The sequence below is a fragment of the Tursiops truncatus genome, chromosome 2 (assembly GCF_011762595.2).
Source record: "Tursiops truncatus isolate mTurTru1 chromosome 2, mTurTru1.mat.Y, whole genome shotgun sequence".
NCBI classification, from domain to species: Eukaryota; Metazoa; Chordata; class Mammalia; order Artiodactyla; family Delphinidae; genus Tursiops; species Tursiops truncatus.
In genome coordinates, this window is record NC_047035.1 from 28,379,436 (window position 1) to 28,401,030 (window position 21,595).

Consider the following 21,595-nt stretch of genomic DNA (forward strand, 5'->3'; position numbering starts at 1 on the left):
AGGCCCTTCCTTCCCTGTCCTGTTTTTCCCTTGTGGCATCACAGCCTCTCCCCTCGTGGATTGCCCGGAGGCCTATGTGTATGTCCCTTTGCAGAGAGCTGCATGCCTCTTCCCGGGGTAAATCCCCTGGGATGATCATCCAGGAGGATTTCTGGCAGCTCCCAAGCCTCTGAGTGTCCCACTTGTCCCCAAGATCTAACTGAGGGCGGGGCAGCTGCCAGCCCCTCTCCCCCCAGCCGGCCCCCCAGCTCGAGGAGGCCGCAGGGTGTGGCCACCTTTCCCTCCTGCTCATGTGGTACCTTTGCCATTGTCCTTGCTTCTTCCTCTCAACAGTACGAGACTGAAGGACCCAGGGTTAATATTTCAATTTAGAACACAGGAGAGGCTCAGAGGTTAAACACCTTGACCCAAGTCCCGTGGATATGCTTCCACGGTCCCTCATCTAGAGCCTCTGAGGCCTTAGGACGCTTGCAATTTTGTATCTTACTTCCCCAAATAGGACTGCTGTGCTCACCACTCTGTCCCCAGTGCCTTGCCCCACTACCTGGTACACAGTAGATGCTCAATAAATGTTTGAAATTGTTAAATAAATCGATGAGTTAGAGAAAGAACATTCATTCCTTTATTCATTCAACAGTGGCTTGAGTGACCCTTTGATGGGTCCTGGGGATAAAAGATGAATAAGATACCATCGCCACCCTTGAAGAAATCAGTCTTGTGGGGAAGATAAACTTGTAAATAAAAAGTTACAACACAATGCATAGAGTGCAGAAATGGAGGAATGTGTCATGTGCTCTATGAGAGAACAGAGGGTATAGACTCTGCCTGGAGAGTCAGGAAGGCTCCAGGTAGGAAGGGACATGAAAGATGAGAGGCTGTTCATTTGCTGGAGTGTTGGGGGTGAGCAGGGTGAGCGCAAGGCATTCCTAGAGCCGGGGGTGACAGTGAGTCCTGCAGGGACCCAACATGCTCAGGGGTGGCCTGGGGGAGCACTGTGTGGGCAGAACTTGAAGGCAGGCTCTTGGGCCTTTCCCTTCAGCACATAGAAGTCGGAGATCTCCCACGTGTATCCCCCAGGCTCTGGGTCCAGGAGAGTTGTACCTGGGCCCAGTCTGGGGTACAGGGACCACTGACCCCCTGTCATTCTCGTTTCATGACCGGCTGCCAGAAAAACCTCTTCTGACAACGAGTTCCATATCTGAGCCAATTGGAAACAACCTTATGAGATTTCTTGAGCCAAAAGCTCAACTATAAGCTGTGTAAGTCCATTCCATCTGCTCTTTCATCCTGTGATTCCACCCAACACATCATCAAGTCAGCGGGGCGCAGCTGTCCTCAAGCGATCTCAGGGGGTCTCCCTTATGCTGTTTCTCTTGTTTATTCTCCTCTTTCCCAGGGATTTAGCATAGGTTTATCTGACTTTCGGTTCCAGATGACTTTGCCTTTTCCATTTGTTGCTGTGTTTGAGTTGTAGGTGAGATAGTCGAGTGCACATGTGTACACAAAAGGCAGGGCGTAAAAAAAAAAAAAAAAAAGGCAGGGCGTCAGTACTCTCGGGGGCCAAGGTGGGCTGTGGGCTTCACCTGAGATGCGAAGGAACTAGGGTTGTTTATAAGTAAGGACCAGAGGGAAAGGTCAATGTAATTTGTTGTGTGGGGAGCAGGAAGGAGTCACAGGTAATAACTTAGGGGCTCACTGGCTGGGATATCTCAGTTATGCCTGTAATGGAAGAGGGTTCCATATTGCAGTGACAAAGAGTGACATCAGCTTAGTGGAGAAAGGCAGACCGCTGTGCCTCTCCAGTTGGAATAATTTTAAAATAGGAATCTAGTAATTTTGACCTAAACATGACTTCATGAATTTACTTTTTATGCTACCCATACACACAAACACACTGTGCTCACCACAGAGGACTCCTGGATCCCTCCTCCGCCGTTTTTACATCAATTTTATTCTTACTTGTATCTTTACAGAAAATGGCACAGAAATCACGGGTTTCGAATACCTAGAAGTTATTACAGTTCCATATTTCAAACACTCCAATATCAAGTTTCTTTCTTCTGATTCTATGTACATTATTTACACACCAGAGACTACGGTCTAACACTTCAAACCAATGGGAGACAAAGACAGGAAGAACTGGGGGGAAGGTCCATGGACGGAATGAAGAAGAAATCAACTTTTGATGTGGAATTAAAATCCCAGCTCACTGACTCAGGCCTTTCTCTTGCAAGGGATCCCCTGCAAGGTGGGTGGGAGAGTAGAGGAAAATGCCATGGGGGTGAGGGGGACATGTGCCTGGCCTGGGGGTGGAAGGGGCAGCTGCAGAGAGGCCATCAGTATGGACAGGTCCTCCCATCAGCAGACAGGAAGAAGCCCCGTCCCCTATTCCTACCCCATCACTGTCTGACTCTAGAGAACAGGCACCACGGCTCACACCCAGCGGGAAGGTCTGTGTGCCTGTAGCTTAGTTTGGGTCTAACACTGGCTCCTCCCTTGCTCTCCTTCTAGCCTTTTCTCATACTCTTCTTGCGATCAACTGTGACGGCTATTTATAGCCCCAGGCCCCCTCCAGGAATGGCCTGGATCAAGTTGAGTCAAGATCTGTGGTTTCCCATGTGTTCATTTTACAGCTCGATTGGGCTGCTCCAAGGCAGGGCACATGCGAACCAGTGATTTGCAAGAATCTTTAGGGGAAGGATGCCTTGCACAGCAAGTCAGGGTCACAGGCAGCACATTGGAGGGTGGAGGGGGCGGTCAGGATGCTCCAGAAACACACACCCAAGGGCCCTGGGTGGAGGATTTGGCTTCCCAAAGGTGCAGTGAGTCACAGCAGCTGTGAGAGGTGCCCCCTGGCTGCAGGGCAGACCCTGGCCTCACTGCAGGTACTGTACACTGCCCCCTGCGGCACTGGCACCTGTGTGGGGAGGAACGGTGGGACCGGCTGGGTGTGGAGGGTGGGTTCCTGAGTCTGACTGTGGAGGGCAGGACTTGAAGGCTGGCCGAGGGGCCCAGGCTGAGACTTTCCAAGTTGAATCTGGAATCTGGGCCCCAGCGCCAGGGGCCGGCAGGGGTTGTGCCTGGGCCTTCAGGACAGCACATCACCCACACTGAGGAAGGAGCAGGCAGGGGAGCAGAGTTTCGCTGGGGGCTGGGGCGCTCAGGACACCGGCACTGGAGTGCAGGTCCTCCATCCGTGTCGCCTCCATCCGTGACTGCCGCAGCAGCGGTCTTTGGGTCTGGGCAGGGCACAGTCCACAGGGGGTGTGGCGCTGGGAAGGAGGGCGCTATTGAGCAAGAGAACAGAGAGCAAGGGGTAGATTCGGACACGGAGAGCCGCCAAAGGATTGAGTTGAAAGCAGCTTGAGGGGGTGGTCTGGGGCGGCAAGAAGGCTTCTGAGGCAGGTCTGTTAGTTGGAGGAGGAGGGTGCTGGCCAGGTCAGGACTAGGTAGGGATGTCTCAGCGTGGCCCAAAGCCTCAGCCAGGACTGAGTTGTGCCTGAAGTCCCCTGGGGGTCACAGAGGGCCTGTGGGGTGGGGGAGGGTGGCAGAGAGCAGGCCTGGGCCCCGCCTCTGAGAACACCTCCCAGCACCACAGGCCCCGAGCAGAGCCGAGCAGAGTCCTGGGGCTCCGGTGTCTGCGCGCCCTTGCCTACGCCATGTCCTCGAGCTGCGGCGGACTCAGCTTCTCCGCTGGCCTGTCTTCGTCCGGGGCCTCCTCCCGCTCCGGCTCCTCGCCGTTTCGGGCCAGGCTGTCGGGCCCGGACACAGTCCCCAGCACTTTGGTGCTGTGCTCCTGCGCTCTGGCTCGGAGCGCGGCGATGCTGTTCTCCCTCAGTTCCTCCTGGGACATGGCGGCCGGGGCGTCGGGACCCCGCTCCTCCGGCTCTATCTTGTCGAGCTTGGGCAGGGCCTGACGCTCCGCCTCGGGCTTCCTCCCCGACTCGGCTGCCGCCTCCAGCGACTTTTTGTGCATCCCTAAAAAGAATTGTTGGTATTCGGGTTTAGAAAAGCGCCTGGGAAAGCCATCTTGAACTGAAAACGGCAAAGATAGAGAGAGGCCAGAATTAAGGACGAGCAGAAAGCCTTACTTCATACACCGCAGTCACGCGAGTCCCAGGGGTCGGGGTCGGGGCCGGGGCAGCGGGAGGGGGGCCGGGGATGAGGCTGCGGGGCAGCAGCGGGGCACCGGGCCGGCAGAGGGCTTCTCCCAGCCAAGTCCCTGGGCACCTGGCCCCCGGGAGTCCTGTCTGTCCCTTCCTGAGCACAGCACTTGCTCCCGAGCCCTCCCTTTTGGGATTCCAGATCTCAGAACTCCAAGATAAGCTGGCGCTGCTGTCAGACACAGGTCCAGATGGCAGATGGGGGAGGATGGCAGGTGGAGAGATTTAGGGGGAAGAAGTCCTTTGGGGAAAGCCAGAATGGTGGCCAAAGGGACCTAGAGGTCCCCTCAACCCCCAAGAGGGGCTGTTTCATTCACCACAACCCCAGCTCCAGCCAAGGGAAGAGGAGGATACACACCCTGGGGCAATAGCCATCCCCTGCTCACAGGACAAAAGAACTCACAGGGGGGATCCGTCCAGGATGAGAGTCCTAGGCACCCAGTAGGTGGGTGTGAGGGACAGACACCAAGCCCCGGGCGCAGCCTGCCCTCTGAGCCCCCCAAGGGAGACCGGGAGACCGGCTCTGGAGGGCCTCTCTCCCGCCAGGCTGTTGTGGCCAGGCGTCCCTGCTCCAGGGCTCTGTCCCCTCCTCCAGGGAGCCCGCTCCCCTCACCACGGGGGCAGGGCCCCAGGGAGAGTGCAGGCTCTTACCCAGCAGCCACGGGGCGCAGGAGTCCATGATGCCATCCTTGGCGGACTTGAGGATGGACTCCGGCAGGGGGATGGAGTGGCGCACCATGGCCCCGTAGAGGCCGTACTCCGCCATGACGCTGCTCCGGCCCCAGCACTTCTCTCGCTTCCTCCACTTGGCTCTTCGGTTCTGGAACCAGACCTGTAAGTGCAGACGAACAGGTCAGGGGTGTCCTCCACCAGGCAGAGGCCAGGCCCCTACCCCGCTGTGTCTGCCTGGAGTTAAGGGACCCGCCTCTTTGCCAACGGCCCCATTCCCCTGTGACTTCGCTTTCTCCAGCAGGGCATCCTTACTTAAGCTCACCTACCCCGAAGTACCCCTGGGGTTCCTCCAGGCTCAGGGTGTCCAGAATGAGACACAAGTCCTGTGAGAACATGATGGGCAAAATGGTCTTTTTTTTTTAAATCAAAGCAGTTTAAGGTGATGGAGTAGGGACACCTCCTGGACAGGGTCTGGCAGATGGGCAGTTCCCCATGTGGTCCTCAGTTTGCAGCCGAGAAGCCCGACCCTCATAGCTCTCTTGCAAGTGTTCACACCTCCAGCATACAAACAGAATCCCTTTTCTGGCTCGTAGAGGACAAAGTCCTTTCCAGTGCCTTTGGTTCAGGGCTCTGTCTCCACCAGAACTGCAGAGGCCAGAGCAGTCCCAGCAGGCGAGGTCAGTGTGGACTCAGGCAGCACAGGGCTTTTCATCCAGGTGTCAGGAAGCCTGGGAACGGCTGCAAAGCAGGGCAGGGGACACTCCCAAGAGGCCTGAGTCAGCCTCCCTTCTCTGCCCTGTCCTGGCCAAGTCCTGCCCCGCCATGGTGTCCTCCATTCACCCACTGTGCACAATTTTGGACCTAACTCCGAATGACATTTGCGGGAGCTGGGCAACCATCCTTCAGTCAGGGAAGGAAGACAAAATGCTTCTGGTGTGAGGAGCATGTGAAGGTAGAGACCTAGGAGAGTGCGGTAGGGGACACTCTAGGGGATGCTTCTCTGGCCCCAAAGCTGACTGGTGCAGGGTCTGAAAGAGCATGGGGTGGGCTGGGGGTATCTGCAACACTCCAGCCTGGTTTTGGGAGGAGATCCTTGGGTCCCTTTCATGCATGGAGGAGGGGGGAATTTCTTGGTCCCCCCAAGCATTTTTCCTGAGGCTTCCTGCAGCTGACAGGAGCCAGAGCCAGGGACAGCTGCACTGTCCCTCAAGCAGGTGAGAGGCCCGTGGCAGACCGGGGGTCTCTGGAAGGACCCCAGGCCCGCCAGCCCCCTCTGGTCCCCTCACAGCCCCTCCAGGCCCTGACCCCGGCGGCGGCGAGCCACCCAAGCGCCCCGTGATGTGGGGGGATGGGGGAGGGCAGAGGCGGGTTCGGGGAGAATCTATTAGTTTCCTGGGCGATTTCCATTCCCTCACCTCGGCCAGGTCCCCGCCCTTCCCTCCGGGCCCCCTCCCCCGCCCCCGGCGGCGGAGGTTTCAGCTTTTGATGAAAAATTGCTCCAGCTCTATTCAGGAGGCGGCAAAAGAAGAGTCACCCCCAGGGGCAGCCCTGGGCTGATTGAAAAATAAGTTAATTTCTGTTTGAATCGATGGGCCTCAAGCACTGAAATATCACGGGAAATTAAAGCGGCTGCTCTCTCGGGAGCCGCCGCATTGACCCGCACTAATTAATGCTGGGGAGGCAGAGCGAGCCGCGCCGCAAGCCGCCCCCCCTCCCCGGGGGACCCCAAACGCTTCTCATTTAACTAATTAGACAGGAAAAATTGGGTGTTAATTTGTTTAGGATTTTTTCCCCTCTTCCCCCACGGCAGCTCCCTCCCCGGCCCGCTCCCCACGCGGGGGCGCGGGAAATGAATGCGGGGCTTGCCGGCAGATGGCTGCCCCGGTCACTCTGCAATCTTCTCCGACTTGATTGCTTGATTAGGTCGTTAGCACATTAAAAAAAAAAAATTGCTTGCCGTCTGGCGCTGGCGTGATGAGTGGGACGCGCGGCAGCGCCTGGGTAATTTATCTTTTTATACGGCAAAGAATTTGATTTCAATCTGCAGATATATGGGGAGCCTTTGACACCTGTTTAACATCGCGCCGCTGACAGCTTAACCCTTTGCTGCCTCGGCCGCAGGGAGGCCTCGGCGGGGGCTCGGAGTCCGCGCGCCCCTGCGGTTCCCACCGCCGCCGCCAGGTGGCGGAGTGAGCTCCCTGGCAGCTCCCGACAGCTCCGAGTCTGCAGCGGAGCGCGGCCGGCCACATCCAGCAGGGAGCGCCCCGGCCGCACCCACAAGGCGCCCAGAGCCCCGCGGTCACAGCCTTCTGCGGGGCTGCTTCCAGACCGCACGGTCCTCGCACACCTTTAAGTTGACCCAAATGTGTGTAACCTGTTTTGGCATTTCTTCATTTGTGAATAACTAGGAAACTCTAAAAATGGGAGAGATGCGGCCTCAGACACCCCGGGCCTCTCAATCCTCACACTGACCCGCGCCCGCGCTGTTAGAAAACGATCTTTCGTCCCTCCCTGGGCGGCGCCGCCGCCTCCGGTGAGCCGCACCGTTGCCACCACCGGGTTTAGCACCTGCCGTCCCTGCTGGAAAGCTGCGGAGCTAATGCAAGGCCTCCCTCTGGTCCAGACCCAGACCGCACTCAGCGAACCTGGCCAAGGAACGGGTTTATGTAATGTGAAGGCTACTAGATGGCTGCGCTCCGTGCACTAAAGAGCGGAAATAGGTGCACCATGCGAGTTCGGGCTAACTCGACCATCGGCCTGGCCTGGCTCTGCGGTGTGTTTAGATCTCTCCCCTGCGGCCCTGTCTGTCCCGCAGGCCCTCTGCCCTACCCAAAGCCTGAAGTTTGTCTGAGACCTCTGTCCTGCTCTATCTTCCTTCCCGTTAGCACTTGGTCGTCCTCTACAAGTACTCGTCTCAAGCTTTTTTGCACCTAGGAAAAATCTAAAAGGACTAAGCCACAGAAAGGTGTAAGTGACTTCTGGTTTCAACCACCTCACAGAGAAGACAGCAAAGAATGAACCCCTTGGCGATGGAATTCTAAGGTGGAATTCCAAGTCTGACCACAGAGGGTTGGGAAGGCTATCTTTATGAATCTAAGTAAGCCATCTGCCTCCTGGGCAGGAGATGACCTTCCTGCTTGAATACGGTGCATTACAAAACAACAGGACCACAAGCCCTTAACTGGAACCCATTGGGACCAGACTCCAGAATGTTTTGGATTTTAGAAAAAATATGTGATGCATATATTACATGTTATGTAACATCCTGCAGCAGCAGCAGTGGTACCCCATAGTCAAACCAGCTTTGATTTCTGCAGCAAAACATACACATATTCATAAGGGACAAATAAAGAGCACGAGGTCAGATCTGGTTTTTGCCAAGAATGAGTTCTGTTGACAAACTGATGAAAGAAGTGTCTGTTTTCAGTACGGTTTAGAGTCAGGTATTCTGGGGACTTCCCTGGTGGTCCAGTGGTTAAGACTCCAAGCTCCCAATGCAGAGGGCGAGGGTTCGAGCCCTGAGGGGAACTAAGATCCCACATACTGCATGGCACAGCAAAAAAAATAAATAAATAAAAATAAATAGCATCAGGTATTCTGGAGAAGGGATTGTGGAGTAAACAAAAGCAGAGATGCTCGCTACCACTCCCACTCCCTCCACCCCCCCAAGTGTGGGTGCCTGGAAAGGTGCATTGCCCTGGCTTCCCCAGGATTCCATGAGCTTGAGGGGGGGCAGGGCTCTCAGATGGAAACAGCATCTTTCTTGGAACACTGAAGAAGAGGGTGCAGACTTGGGATTCAGATCATCTCCGGGGCCTGTAAACAGAACCATTTTCCTCAGTCTCCTAATTTGGACAAATGAATAACTGGTCTGCAGATCAGACTTTGCCCACAGATGCTCCAAGGGGAGTTGGTGCCAGCTGGTCGCTCAAACCAGGAGTCATCCAGACCCTTGGTTATGGGCTCCTGGAATGCCTGGCTCTTTGAAGACCAGATGCTGCTCCAGTTTATGGAGGAAACCTGGACAGCCAAAACAATTTCTTTGTAGGACAGCTGGCAGGGAAGCTGTGGCATTGGTGCCTTGGAGGCAAGAGGACAAGGAATTAGAATTAACCCTAACCACTCTTCATGTTTGCCTTTCTCTTCCCTTCCTGGAAGCAACCAGCATGTGTGCAGAACTTAAACATTTGCAAGAAGCACTGAAAGCAGCCAGTCCTGAACTGGAATTCCCAACTGTGGCAAAAATTTCTGTGTGATCCTGGGCAAGTTATTTGCTCTCTCTCAGTCTCTGTCCCTTCAAGCATAAAAGAAGAATGTCAAAAAAAAAAAAAAAAGAATACCTACTTTTTCAGGGATTAATGAAAGTGCCTAAAATCAGTGTTTGTCACACAGAAGGTGCTCAATAAAAGCTACTTATTATTATTTCAGTGGAGGCACAGAAAGTCAGTGGGAGTCTGTGCAGGGGTCAGGTTAATCAGGGGCATTACCTGCCCTCCTGGCCCTCTCCACGTGCTCTGCAGCAAGGCTGGACTGACAAATAATAATAATAACAACAGTAACAACTCCAGGAGGTGTGATGGGGGTACAGAGCTAACCTTCAGGCTGTAAGATTTTAATGCAGATAGCCTCGAGTTTCCCCTCTAGGGGCCAAACAGATGCCCCTGCAACTCTCCCGCGTTTCTAATGTTTCCCAGACCCTTGAGGCTCAAATGCAAGAGACCACCCATGCAGCTGGCTATGCTCAGGAGCTAGAAGACCTAGGTTGGAGACCCCTGCTCTATCTCCAACTGCCTTTGTGACTTTGGGTGCATTTCTTAACCTTTCTGAGCTTCCGATTCTTCCTCTGCCCTATGGTACCACTTCCTTGCAGGTTTGTTGTTAAAAATTCAACAGAATAGTGCATGGGAAATGCCTGGCATGTTGTAAGAACTGAAAAACGTTGGCTTGATGCTGGGCGAATTCTGGGGACAAATGTGCTACGAGATGAGGATTTGCTTTCAAGCAAATATGCTCAGTGACACTTTTCCCATAAAGCCGGGTCCTCCCATCTCCCACCTTTGACATGTCTTTTCAGCATTTAGGCCCCCTTTCCTGCGTGGTCTCTTGGTTCTGGCAAGCCCACAATACTCCTCCAATCTCTCTACTTTCCTGACTGCGTACTTTCTGGAAGACACTGCTCCACTCTCAAGGAAGTCGGGTCCGCAACTCTTCAGGAGAGCCTGCGTCCAGGCCCCAGCAAGGACCAGAGCCCTGCCTTCCACTTCAGGGCCTCCAAGTGCCTGAGAAGTGGCCTACAAGGGACATCAAGGGTCACCAACTTGGTAGTCCCAGGGAAAGGAGAGGGGGAAGATCTTCTAGCTCGGGAAAGAGCCTGGGTTTCCTGGTGCGCTTCCCCTCACAGGTGGTGCCCAGTAGCACTCAGAGAGCCCAGGTAGGAGGCCTCTGGCTGTCGACACCTGGCAGAGAGGGTCCCAAGAGCTTGTGCCTCCAAGGATGGACTGGACCCAGGAAAGGGCTTCTCGCCAAATGGATGCTCTTCGGCCACAGGGCACCCATCGAGCCGGCAGGCAACACTGTCAGCTGTCTCTCTCCCTTTGTGGGTAACCAGGGCTTCTCTTGCATTCACGAGTTCCCAGCCTTGTATCCCCACAGGACTATGTGCCCAGGCCTCCTTCCCTCTGCAGTCCCTCCAGGATAGCCCCACTAAAGGAGACATTCTGCATGATAGATGCTCTGCACCTCTGGCCCCTTGGCTACCCCAGGCCCTGCCCTCCAGTCTTGCCCCAGGCTATCGGGCCCGGCTTTTTTGGCCATGTGGCACTTGCCATCATAGTCACTTAGATTCTCTTCTCTCCTCTGACTGGAAGCTGATTAATATGGGCTCATTGCTGGCGTGATTTAACGACCTCACACTCCACATCCACTCAGCACTTCTGACAGCATATTTCAGCACACCCTTTCCAGTCCCAGCTTCAGGCCCAGAAAAGCCTGGCCTTGCTGTAGCCTCTGATGTCCACTAGGGGGCAGCTCTGCCCATGTTTCCTGGCAGCCTCATGCAGCATCCTTCCCTGAACCTCTGGACAGGTCATCCCACCAGGTTACCCAGTACTCCACTTTCTTCCACTCATATTAACCCACTTGAAACACTGAAACTCTTTTCCTGAGCCTCTGACCCAGCTTTTTTTTTTTTTTTTTTTTTTTTTTTTTTTTTTGCGGTACGCAGGCCTCTCACTGTTGTGGCCTCTCCCGTTGCAGAGCACAGGCTCCGGACGCGCAGGCTCAGCAGCCATGGCTCATGGGCCCAGCCGCTCCGCGGCATGTGGGATCTTCCCGGACCGGGGCACGAACCCCTGTCCCCTGCATCAGCAGGCAGACTCTCAACCACTGCGCCACCAGGGAAGCCCTTTCCCCAGCATTTTTACACTGGCTACACACAATCACCTGGAGAGCTTTAAAAACGTACAGGCTCCACATCAAACCAAACCTAGCATTGCTAGGTGTGGGGGGCTGGCACGGGTAATTTTAAAAAGCTGCCCTGTGATCTCATAAACGTCCCGGGCTGAGACACACGGAAACCCTTTCCCATCCAGGCAGCTATCTTCTTACTTCTGGAATATAATCCCCTAAAACTTTGTTCCCTACCCTTGGGAGGGGACCACTTTAAAAGAGGCAGAATGGAACAGTGCTAGTCAGAGAATCCAAATATCATCCTTCCAAACACACCAGGCTGCTAAGAGTGGAGGTGAGATGTCTCTGTCCACTTTGTGCCTCCATATCTCTGCAATGGAGGCATTTTAAATAAATACAACTCTTGTCAGAAAAAAATACAGTAAACATAAGTGAATAGCTTAATATTCTCCTGTCTTACAACTCTGAGAATGAGTGACCACACAGAGGAAATAAAGTCAATCTGGAAATCCATTTCCTCTTCCCCAGGGCTGACATCGGCAGGGGCTTCCAGAATGCCATATCCTAGCATTTCTCAGAGACACAGAAAGGACTTCATGTCTGAGTCTGATATGAAGACTGGAAATCTCTTCTTCCCCCAGCAATGCACCTTATCCCTTCACACTCCAACCCAGAGAGATATAGAGGGAGGAAGTGCTTGCCCTCAAAGCACAAAGGCAGAGGGAATCGCCACTACTGAGGGGGCTGGTCCCTCATCACTGCAATTTGCATTAATTATTCCAGTTTCTGTAGATGGGTGCTCCAGTTTCCCTCATTTGCTCTCCTGAGATAGTACTTGAGTACCGGGTTTGAATCCCAGTCCACCACTTACTTCACCTCTCAGCCCTTCAGTTTCCTCATCCAGAAAATGGGGATAAGAATAGCATCTAACTCATCTAGCTTTTGTGAGGATGTAATGAAAAAGGGCATGGAAAGCACTTAATATCTGGGACAATGCTATGCACTAATAATGCCAATAACAATACTTTTGTTAAATTATTTTAGATACTTTTTGTTATTATTCGTTCACAAATGAGTAATCTGAGGCTCCGAGTTTGATTTGCTGGCAGTGAAACAAAGATTAGAAGTAGGTGTGTCTGACTTTTCACATCTACACTGTGTTCTCGTTAGACATTGGACAGTAGGTCTCAGACACATCCAGGGGCTTACTTGGGTTGGCCCAGCAGAAGTGTGTGTCCCAGCTGTCCACCTGGGGCTGTCCCACTCCTCCATGGCAGCCCAGGGGCCCAGTGAGAGAGGTGATCCTGAGGAGGCTGCTCTCTGGGAGGGATTCCCCCTTTCCTTTACAGATGGCTTGGCCTCTGCCATGCCTGGTGGGTGTCAGAGCCAGGACTAAGATCTGGGTCCCTGACTGGATATCCAGTCCAATAACCTTTCCATTCCACCTGAGAATGTCTAACTTCAGACTTGGAGCCTCTAATAACTGCCCTTCCCCTTAAGCCTCAACACATAGACAAAGGCCTGAAAGCTGGGGGAGGGGAGGGGACTGGCTCTGAGTGGTAGGGTCCATCCTTAGACGCACTGGTTCCACTAAATCAACATGCTGAGAGGAAATGAGGAGAAAGGGTGGCAGTGTAGTGAAGTAAGTGTTCTGGAGTCTAAAGGGACTCAGGTCTGAACTCTGGGCCTCAGGTTCCCCACCTGTAAAGTGGGAATAGTAATAGTACCTAGTCCATCGGGCGTTCTGAGGATCCTTTGGGAATAGAATACAGAAACTAACACAACATTGTGAAGCAATTATACTCCAATAAAAATTTTTTTTTTAAAAAAAGAATATACATAAACTATCTCTGGAAGGAACCAAAGGAAACTGGTAACCCCTGGAGGGACTGCCGGTGGACAGTGGCAAGGGTGACTCACGTTTCACCCTTTTGAACTCATGTACCTGAATTCGCTCATTCAAAGAATAATTTTGTTATGAGTGAGTTTTGGGGGTTTTTAGAACAGTATCTGGTACTCAATAAATATTGGGGGGTTTTTAATAAAGAAGATTTGATACAGGCCTCCCACCTGACATCAAATCATCTCTGTTCCTCCAGCTTCAAGTCAAAACAAAGGCTTCAAACCCAAGAGGCAGGTGGTGAATGAGTGGGCTTTAGGTGCAGCCTAAAGAGACCTTAGGTGGGTCCCTGTGTCCCCCCACTTACTAGTTGTCTGGCCTCACTTTCCTCAGTTATAAAAGGAGGCTAATGTTCTCTCCCCCACAGGCTGTCGCCAGGATTTAATGAGATCAGAGCTCAAACCAAGTGAGCTGGGCCCATGCCGGACCCACTGGAACACGCCACACACATGGCTCATGACACCTGCAGCTGCCACTGTCATCCCCATTTTACAGATGAGCAATGGGAAGCTCGGGCTGGTGAGGTAACTTGTCCACAGTCACTCAGCTGGTAACTGGTGAGGCCAGGACAGTCTGGCTCCAGAGTTGGTGTCCCTAACCACTGCACCACCCTGCCTCTCCTGTGCATGTCCCATAGTTAGAGCACTGGGCACATGAGAACTGCTCTGTGGGATAGAGCTGTGACTGCCACCGATAGATGTTAAGACCTTTCCCAGGCCACTTGGTAAAACGCTTGGGGGCACGGCTATTTGACAACTCACAAACACCTTCTGGGGGCATCATTTAGCCAAAGAACCAGGCGGTGCTGCAAGAGCTGGAGAGATCCTTGCCTTGGTTCTCCCATAACCGCAAATTCCACAGCCAGTCCTCACAATCCAGGGAATCAATGTACTCCACACTCTTGGCTCATCCATGCTGGTTCTGGTGGCTTCAGACACCACCCTGTAGACAACGCCCCAGGCGATTTTAAAAAGCCTAGAGTCTGCGGGCTGGGCATCTGCAGCAATGCAGTGACAGCCGAGGGCAAGGGCGAGCTTCCCCAGATCTTTCAGACACTCCCACCCACCACCACCACCACAGCCAAAGGGATTTCAGGACGAGCCACCGCAAGGCACAGGCTGTTCTTTCCTACTGGTCAGTAGCGCAAATGTGGGACCAACCAACGGGGAAATCGGGGAGTCTCACCCCACCCCCGCTGCTCGTCATGACCACACACACACACACACACACGCACACGCACACGCACACACAAGATCCAGAAGCAACACCCAGCCTGTTCCCACTGGAACTCAGCTGGGGGGTATGATGGATCCAGGCCACCATGGATAATACGCCAAACAGATAATCTGCTTATGAATAATTGAGCTTATTGTTAGTGTCACTGTCTAAAGCCATTGGCTGAAATTCCCCATAGACTTCCAGTGGAGAGGCAGGCTCTTCTGGAAAAGGAGCTCACGCCTCATTTCCCATTCTCTGGTTCTCCAGTGAGGGAGCGCAAGGAACCTACACACCTTATTCGGTTCCTCTGGACTTGTCCCCTACCCGCCCCAACTCACATCACACGTGGAGACACAAAGGAGGAGGAGATTCGGAGCAGACGGGGTTTCAGGAAGTCGGGACCCTTTCTGCCCTTTTCCAGCCTGGGCCGTCAACTACTCCGGGCCACTCAGGTGTCCCGATAAGAGCAACTTTGATTAAAGGTCTTGATCCAACTAAGGCAACCCCAAAGCTTCTGGAAGTGTTCCTCCAACCGCATCACTTCTTCCTGCTCTTAGAGGCCCTGTCTGGAGAATCATCAGATTTCATCTCCTCCCGAAGAAATGATTAAGCAGCCCACTCCTGCCCAGCTAGGGGCGTCCTGGACTTGGGAGGATCCTGACACTGATGAAAGGAGGCTGGGCACCCAGTAGAGCTGAGGACAGCCCAGTCCAAGTCAGGGCTGGTTCCGCCACAAAACTCTCCAGTGACGGGGAGGGGCTTAATGAGCACATCATGGGCCAGATCTGGGAGAAGTCAAGGAGCAGCAGCCCTGGGCAGGGCCAGCTGTTGGGTTGTGAGGAGGCAGGAGGCTCAGGTAGATGGAGGTGGTGGGGAGTAGATAGGAAAGGAGGGGGCAACCTCTTCCTCAAGGGAAAGCAGTGGAAGGAAGGGAGACAGATGCTCCCCCACCCCCAGGCACCCAGAGAGGCCTGGGGCCACCTCCAGGCACATGGTTTGTCTCACATACTCCTCAGGAAGCCCACAGTGCAGCAGCAGGCCTCGCCTCCTCCGCTAAGTCTCTTGTTCCCCCAGCAGTGCCCATCTCACATGGTAGGTATTCAGCAAACACCTGCCTGCTTAAATGAACTGCTGTGCATGAGGACGTGATTACAGGCAAGCACACACTCTGCTGCAGGGTGGGAGATGGGTGTCTGGGAGCCTGGGGCAGTCGATGTCCCTGAGGGTAAGGAAAGTGTGAGAGAGGAACTCAGAGCTGTTACCTGTATCCTGTCTTCCGGGAGCTCCGTTTTCATGGCCAACATCTCCCGGGCATAGACGTCTGGGTAGTGGGCCTCATTGAATGCCTTCTCCAGCTCCTCTAGCTGGTAGGAGGTAAAGATTGTCCTGAGGGGAGCAAAAAAAGTCAGTCAGGACCCCCAAAATGGAAAAAGCTGTCCCAGAGAGGACAGAATGGCCCTCCCCCATGGCTCCTGGACAGACCCCAAACCCAGGCTTGGCCAGAACAATCGGATGCAACCTCGCTCCCTGCCCCGCCCCCCCATCCTCTAAACTCTTCTTCATTCAAGTCTGAGGGCCCACACTACCCTTCTGGTGGTGGGGAGTATTATTTCAGCCCTCAGTGACATTTTATACTGGGAATCTTCCTGGAAGTGCTTGGGGGGAAAGGGTGTTAAGACACAAATTTTAGAAAACTACAGAAAGCCCCTCTTCTCCCAGGCACAGCATGGAGGGCTCACCAGGTGAGTAAGTGCCTCAGCCTCCTCGGGCCCAGCTTCCTGGGCTCCTCCCACAGACAGGAGGGTCGATCTTTTAAATCGTACTCAGAGTTCAGAGATTCACCAGAAGGTCAAATGCAGCAGCCGCCCCAGCCCCAGCGTCTGTACAGCAGAGAACTAACTGATTCTAGCAGCCCCTCACCCTACCTCAGCACGCCCGGCTCTCCTCACCTGCCCAGACCTAAAGGCTCCTTAGAGCCGCCCCACGCAGTCTTGGGGGCAGGGAGAAGGGAAAGGGGGTGCTCTGTCCCTTCTTGGACTCAGAAGTGAAGGGTCACCTCCCCGCCATCCCACACACAGGCTCAGCCACTCACCCAGCGGGAGCCCCATTCAGGGGAGTTTCATTCAGGTCATCCCGAGGGTGCCTTCCCACACACTCCCCCAGCGACCACAGAGCGGTTCACATTGACCTATTTTGAGTCATAAACTGCTTTAAGAATCCAGTAAAAGCCACATCCTCTCACCCTAGCAAATGGATATGCTCCAGTACATACAATGTTTTACCTCCAATATTAGGGGGTTCATAGCCCCCTTTCTTGAATAAATACACTACACACCCACTTACAGACACAAATTCTTTTTTCAGACCTGAATTTCACCAGGTTCTAGGTGACCTTTATCCTGCACCCCCATCAACAAGCTGGGGAGCAGTATAGTCCAGATTTGTTCGTAGACTCCACTTGAACAATGGTACCTTCCCTGCTTGAGCCTCCGGGATTTGGACCCTGGAAACAGCATGGGAGGGGGGTGTGTGGTTTAAAATCCCTCGCTGCTGCCCTCGCCTCTCCCAACACAAGGAAAAAGTACAAATGTCAGCCCCGTATACTCCTCGTGCTGGTGTTGGCTTTAACGTCTTGGAGGATGACGCCGGGGGGGTGGAGGGGGATGTGTGAGAAAGAAAGATTCTGCTCTTTATAGAAAATGACTGGTTTGATTCTAAAGTGTTTCTCCTATCCTCTTGGGAAGAACAGAATGTTTATGTATACAGAAAGTTAATTCTTCAGAATTTTGAAGATCTGCTGCTTTCTATTCCTCTCCTGCCACTTACCGAAGGGTCCCTGAACAGTCAAAATAAACAATCAAAACATGCAAGTCTTTTTCAAAACTAGGAAAACTGAGGCACACAGCTATTGGGGCGTGGCCAAAGCCAAAGAGGAAAGGGGATGGCAGGTCATTCAGAACCTTTCAAGTGCCAGCCTCGGCTCTCATTAAAAACAAACAAAAAACCCAAAACAAAAAAACCAAACAAAACAAAAAAGAAAGGAGTTAAGAAAGAAACAAAATGAAACAATGCCTCAAATCCCCCAAACTTCCCCTGGTTCCTGCCTCAGAGCTAATCCACGTGTCTATGCTGATGTGCCCTCCAGGGAGTCTCCCTGCGCCCCGTACAACGTGACCCAAACCCTGCTCCTGGCTTTACGCAGAACCCCAGACCCTTCAGTTTCCCATTGTAACCAGTCTATCAGAGCTGAGCCTTCCAGGAAAAGGGAAGAGCAAAACCTGAGAGACCCCAAAGGCTGCTGCTCCATTCCCACTCCCCTCTCTAACCCCTGCTAAGCCTCTTATGTTTCTGGGTGATCAAGAGATGCTTGCCTCTCATCACCATATTCCAGGGTCTCTTACCTGAACTCCCCAAATGAGAGAGGCTCAGGAAAACACATTTTTTACTAATTAAAAATTGCAGCAGCCATTCTCCTCTCTCCAATAATCTGTTCCCTTCGTGTACCAGAAATAGCCCGAAACCTAGGGCTGTTGTCCTGTCTCCCTGGGAACCCTCCAAAGCACCCCAATTTTCCCTGGTGGAGGGGGTATCAGGTGAGGATAGAGGGTTAGAAAACTTAAGTATGGACTTTCGGCCGTGGGTCAGTCAGCTCCAAGTGCTGCACAAGGAGATGCCCCCATGCAGAAGCACTGCTCCTGGGGGTGCTTTGTCCGGGGCTCTCCTGGCTGTGGGAATCCCTCCCCCACCTCTATTCGGTCAGCAGCACAGAAGCCGGTCAGCCGGACTCCAACCTGCCCTCCGGGTCCCTGTCCCTGCTGGAGGTCCCTGTCCAGGCTCCAGAGGCTGACAGGATTACCCCCACCCTGCCACCAGCATGATATGAATGCATCGGAGGTGTTTTAATGAATATTTGCTGGACGGATGAATGTAAAAAATGACCCAGGATCAGGACTAAAATAACAACGTTTCCATTTACAATAAAACAAGACAAAACAAAACAAAAACAAACAGCCGCCTGAAGGGAACAAACCGAGGTCACCAAGAAACCAAGTCAAAGTTCACCCCCATTCAAGCCAGAACCTGTTGGGGCCTGAGAGGTGAGGAAGAACCGTTTTAAAACGTGGGGGTCATTTCCGGGTGTGAAGGAAGAGAGGAACGCAGAAAAGCACCCAGAGAAAGTGTGCAAAGAGGCTGAGAACAAATTGGGGAGAAGAGGATGAGGTGGAGAGCACCCCAGGGGGAAACGTCCACCCAGCGATCCGGAACCCTGCGGGCGCTCCATCCGCACTGGGGCGGAGAGAGATCTGGGAAAACAAAGCTAGGGTAAGCGCAGGGGCAAACAGCACCCGCAGGAAGTCAGGTCGATTTTTGGTTCTCAGTCCTTTATTTGTTGAAAACCTCCTCATACATTTGCACAAGGAATTGGTAGCGGCTGCGGAAGGGAATGCGGGTCTGGTGTGGGGAATTACTTTTCAGGATATACCTTTCGGCACCTACTGTATTTTAACTTTGTGCAAGTAATGTCTATTTTTAAAATATTTAAAGAAAATCAAAAACAAAAAAACCCTCGCTCTTTAGTCTGTATCCTCCAAGGCAGCCCACTCCACTCCAGCGAGGGCTTGCGGAGTCCTTCAGTGCACACACTCCTCCCTCCGCATTTTACAGACAAGGAAACTGAGGCTTACGGATCACAGAGGAGCAGAAGCCAAAGGAAAATTTGTCATCCATGCGGGTATCACGCTCGAGACTTTGCGAACGGTGGGCGCAGAAAGATAGGGGGTTGGCGGCGCTGACAGGGACGGCGGGAGAGGAATAGGGGCCGGGGCAGAGGGCAGAGGAACCGGCTCTGGCGGGAGGGGAGAGCCGATCTGCCCGCCCGGAGGTGTGCGTGGCTCTCCGAATGTGCCGATGCAGGGCTGGCACCTGGGGGCCGTCAGCTCCTGTCTGGCTCGGGTTTAGCCCTAGTTGGGGGCTTTCCTTTCTCCTGGAGAAGCAGGAGAAAGCCTGAAACGGTGCCGCTTCCCCGGCGGACGGTCAAAGTCCTCACCCGGCACGGCCGGACGCCAGGGCCCCGGACGGATGTCCCCAAACAATGTCTGGTCTCCCCGTCCTGGCACAGCAGCGGACCTCAGATCTAGAGCCGGTGAAATTAGGGTCCGAGCGACCCTACCCCCGATCAGGGAACGACGGCAGGGTATAGGTGAGCAGGAAGGTGACAGAAAACGCTGCAGGGGCCTTACCTGTGTCGCCGCTTCTTCCGTTTCTTGGTCTGATTTAAAGCCGATTTGGACATTTTTCGGTCGCTGGAGGAAACATCTTCAGAATCTGAAAAGCGGGCGGAGGCACGTGCGGCAGAATGGGGGACGCGCTCCGCAGCACCCGGGCGCGTCAGGCTCCCGAAACCCGCGGGGGCCCCACCCCCGGCGGCCTCCGGGAGCAGCCGGGCCTGCTCCGTCTCCCCGGAGAGCCCTCCGTGAGGTCTACGCCATCCCTAAGCCGCGGCTGTTTCTACCCACGCCGGCGCCGCAATCCCGAGGTCGTGAACACATTCCGTTCTGTTTCGTTCTGAGAAGCAAAGGCCCAGACACGCCTGGGCAGGGACAGCAGGGGGGCGCGACAGCCTCCGCGGGTCGCAGGGCCCCCGGCGGTGCCCCGGGTTCGGCGCCCTGCCCTGCGCTAGCAGCCGTGGCGCCGGGGTTCGGAAGGTGGCCCGCAGGAGCGGAGCCTGGGCGCGGAGAGCTGGACTCCGGGAAGGGCTGGGGGCTCCCGGGCACAACCCCCTTTCCAGTGCCCGCACCATGCGCCCCCCCTCAGGACTGGAGAGACTGCGACGCACCACTTTTCGTTGCCCCTCCAAATAAAAATTAATTAATTAAACGAGAGCGAAAAAATCGGGGAAATCGCAGAGCGCGAACCAGAGCCGGAGGGCCGAGCTGGCGGAGACGTGAGGCCGGGAAAACTGCCCGCGGAGGGCGCGGCAGGGTCGTCCAGGGGTCCCGAGCCCGCGAGGCGCCGGGATCCGAGATATTGTGCCGTTTAGGTGGCATCTCGGATTGCGACCCCTTGGGCCGCCGCCGTGGCCGGGTTGTCTAAGCTCGTGAGGAGAAAATTAAAACCCAGCTGACCAATGCGGGAGGCTTGGAACGGAGGAAAGGAGGAAGGAAAAGACAACTTTGGACACCAGGGCTGGGGCCCGAAGCTGGCACCCGCTTCCCGGGCCGCCAAAGCCCGGAACGGAATCGGGCTCTAGGAGCGCGGGTCCTCCGAGATGCCGGGGCCGAAGTGGAGCAATGGAAGGAGACCCCCGACTGCCCCACGCGCTCCGACACCCTAAGCCTTGTTTCCAGTGGGGCCCCAATCAGGCGCCGCGGCAGAGCCGGGCCCGACGCGGGGACCGCAGCACAGCTCGGCCGCCGGAAACGCGGAGGCCAAAACCCGGCCGCAGCCGGGAGCATCCTCCGAGCCCCCGCCCCGGGCGCGCCGGCTCCAGGCCCGCTCTGCGATCTCTCGGCCTGGCACGAACTTGTGCACCCGGAGGAGGCCTTGCGGTGCAAGCGAGAGTCGACGGCGTGGGGTTCCCGGCTGTCACCCCAGTCAGGCAGCCACACAGCCTCGCCCTCACCTACCCGAGCTGGCCGTCTGGCTGGTGTCCAGCGGCCCCGACGCTCTGCCCAGCGGCTGCAAGTGGACGCTCTGCGGGTCGGACAGCACTTCCAGGAAGGTGGGCTGTGCATAGAAACCGGGGAGCCCCCCGGGCCCCAGTAGCCCCATACCGCCCACTCCTGCGGGACTGAGCACGGAGCGCGCAGCCAGCAAGTGCCCGGGGGCCAGACCGTCGAGGGGAGCCCGCGGGTGGGAGCTGGGGGGCTCCTTGTTCAAGCCCAGGATCTCCTGGATGCCAAACCCAGTGCACCTGCCCGGGGCGCCCCCCGAGGTACTCTTGGCCACTGTCTCGGCTTTGGGCTTGCTCAGCGCTTCCCCGGCTTTCCCCGTCATCTCTCGGCTCTTTGAAGGGGCTGAGGCCGCAGGTCTTTTGCTCCCCCCACCCCCCCGCCGGGCTCCCCGCTTCACGAAGTTGGTCCCAGGTGCCCCCTCCGATGTCTAATGCTCTGGAGCCCCAAGGAGATTCCCTTTTTATCCAACCAGGCGGCAGCCCAAGTGGGGCAGAGCTGAGCAGCCAATCACCGGGGCCAGGAGCGATTAGGAATTCCAAAAAGCTGGCAGCTCCCGCCGC

General features: G+C 54.8%; 1 protein-coding gene across 1 annotated transcript; it reads right to left on the reverse strand.

The window, feature by feature from the left end:
* Positions 1 to 3,652: 3,652 nt before the first annotated feature.
* On the reverse strand, positions 3,653 to 21,357 carry VSX2 (visual system homeobox 2). The gene is made up of 5 exons (XM_004311514.1): positions 20,988 to 21,357; positions 19,602 to 19,686; positions 15,624 to 15,747; positions 4,815 to 4,995; positions 3,653 to 3,978 (listed from the first exon to the last, which is right to left on the reverse strand). The coding sequence occupies exons 1-5, from the start codon at positions 21,355 to 21,357 to the stop codon at positions 3,653 to 3,655; spliced, it is 1,086 nt and encodes a 361-aa protein (XP_004311562.1).
* Positions 21,358 to 21,595: the final 238 nt, after the last annotated feature.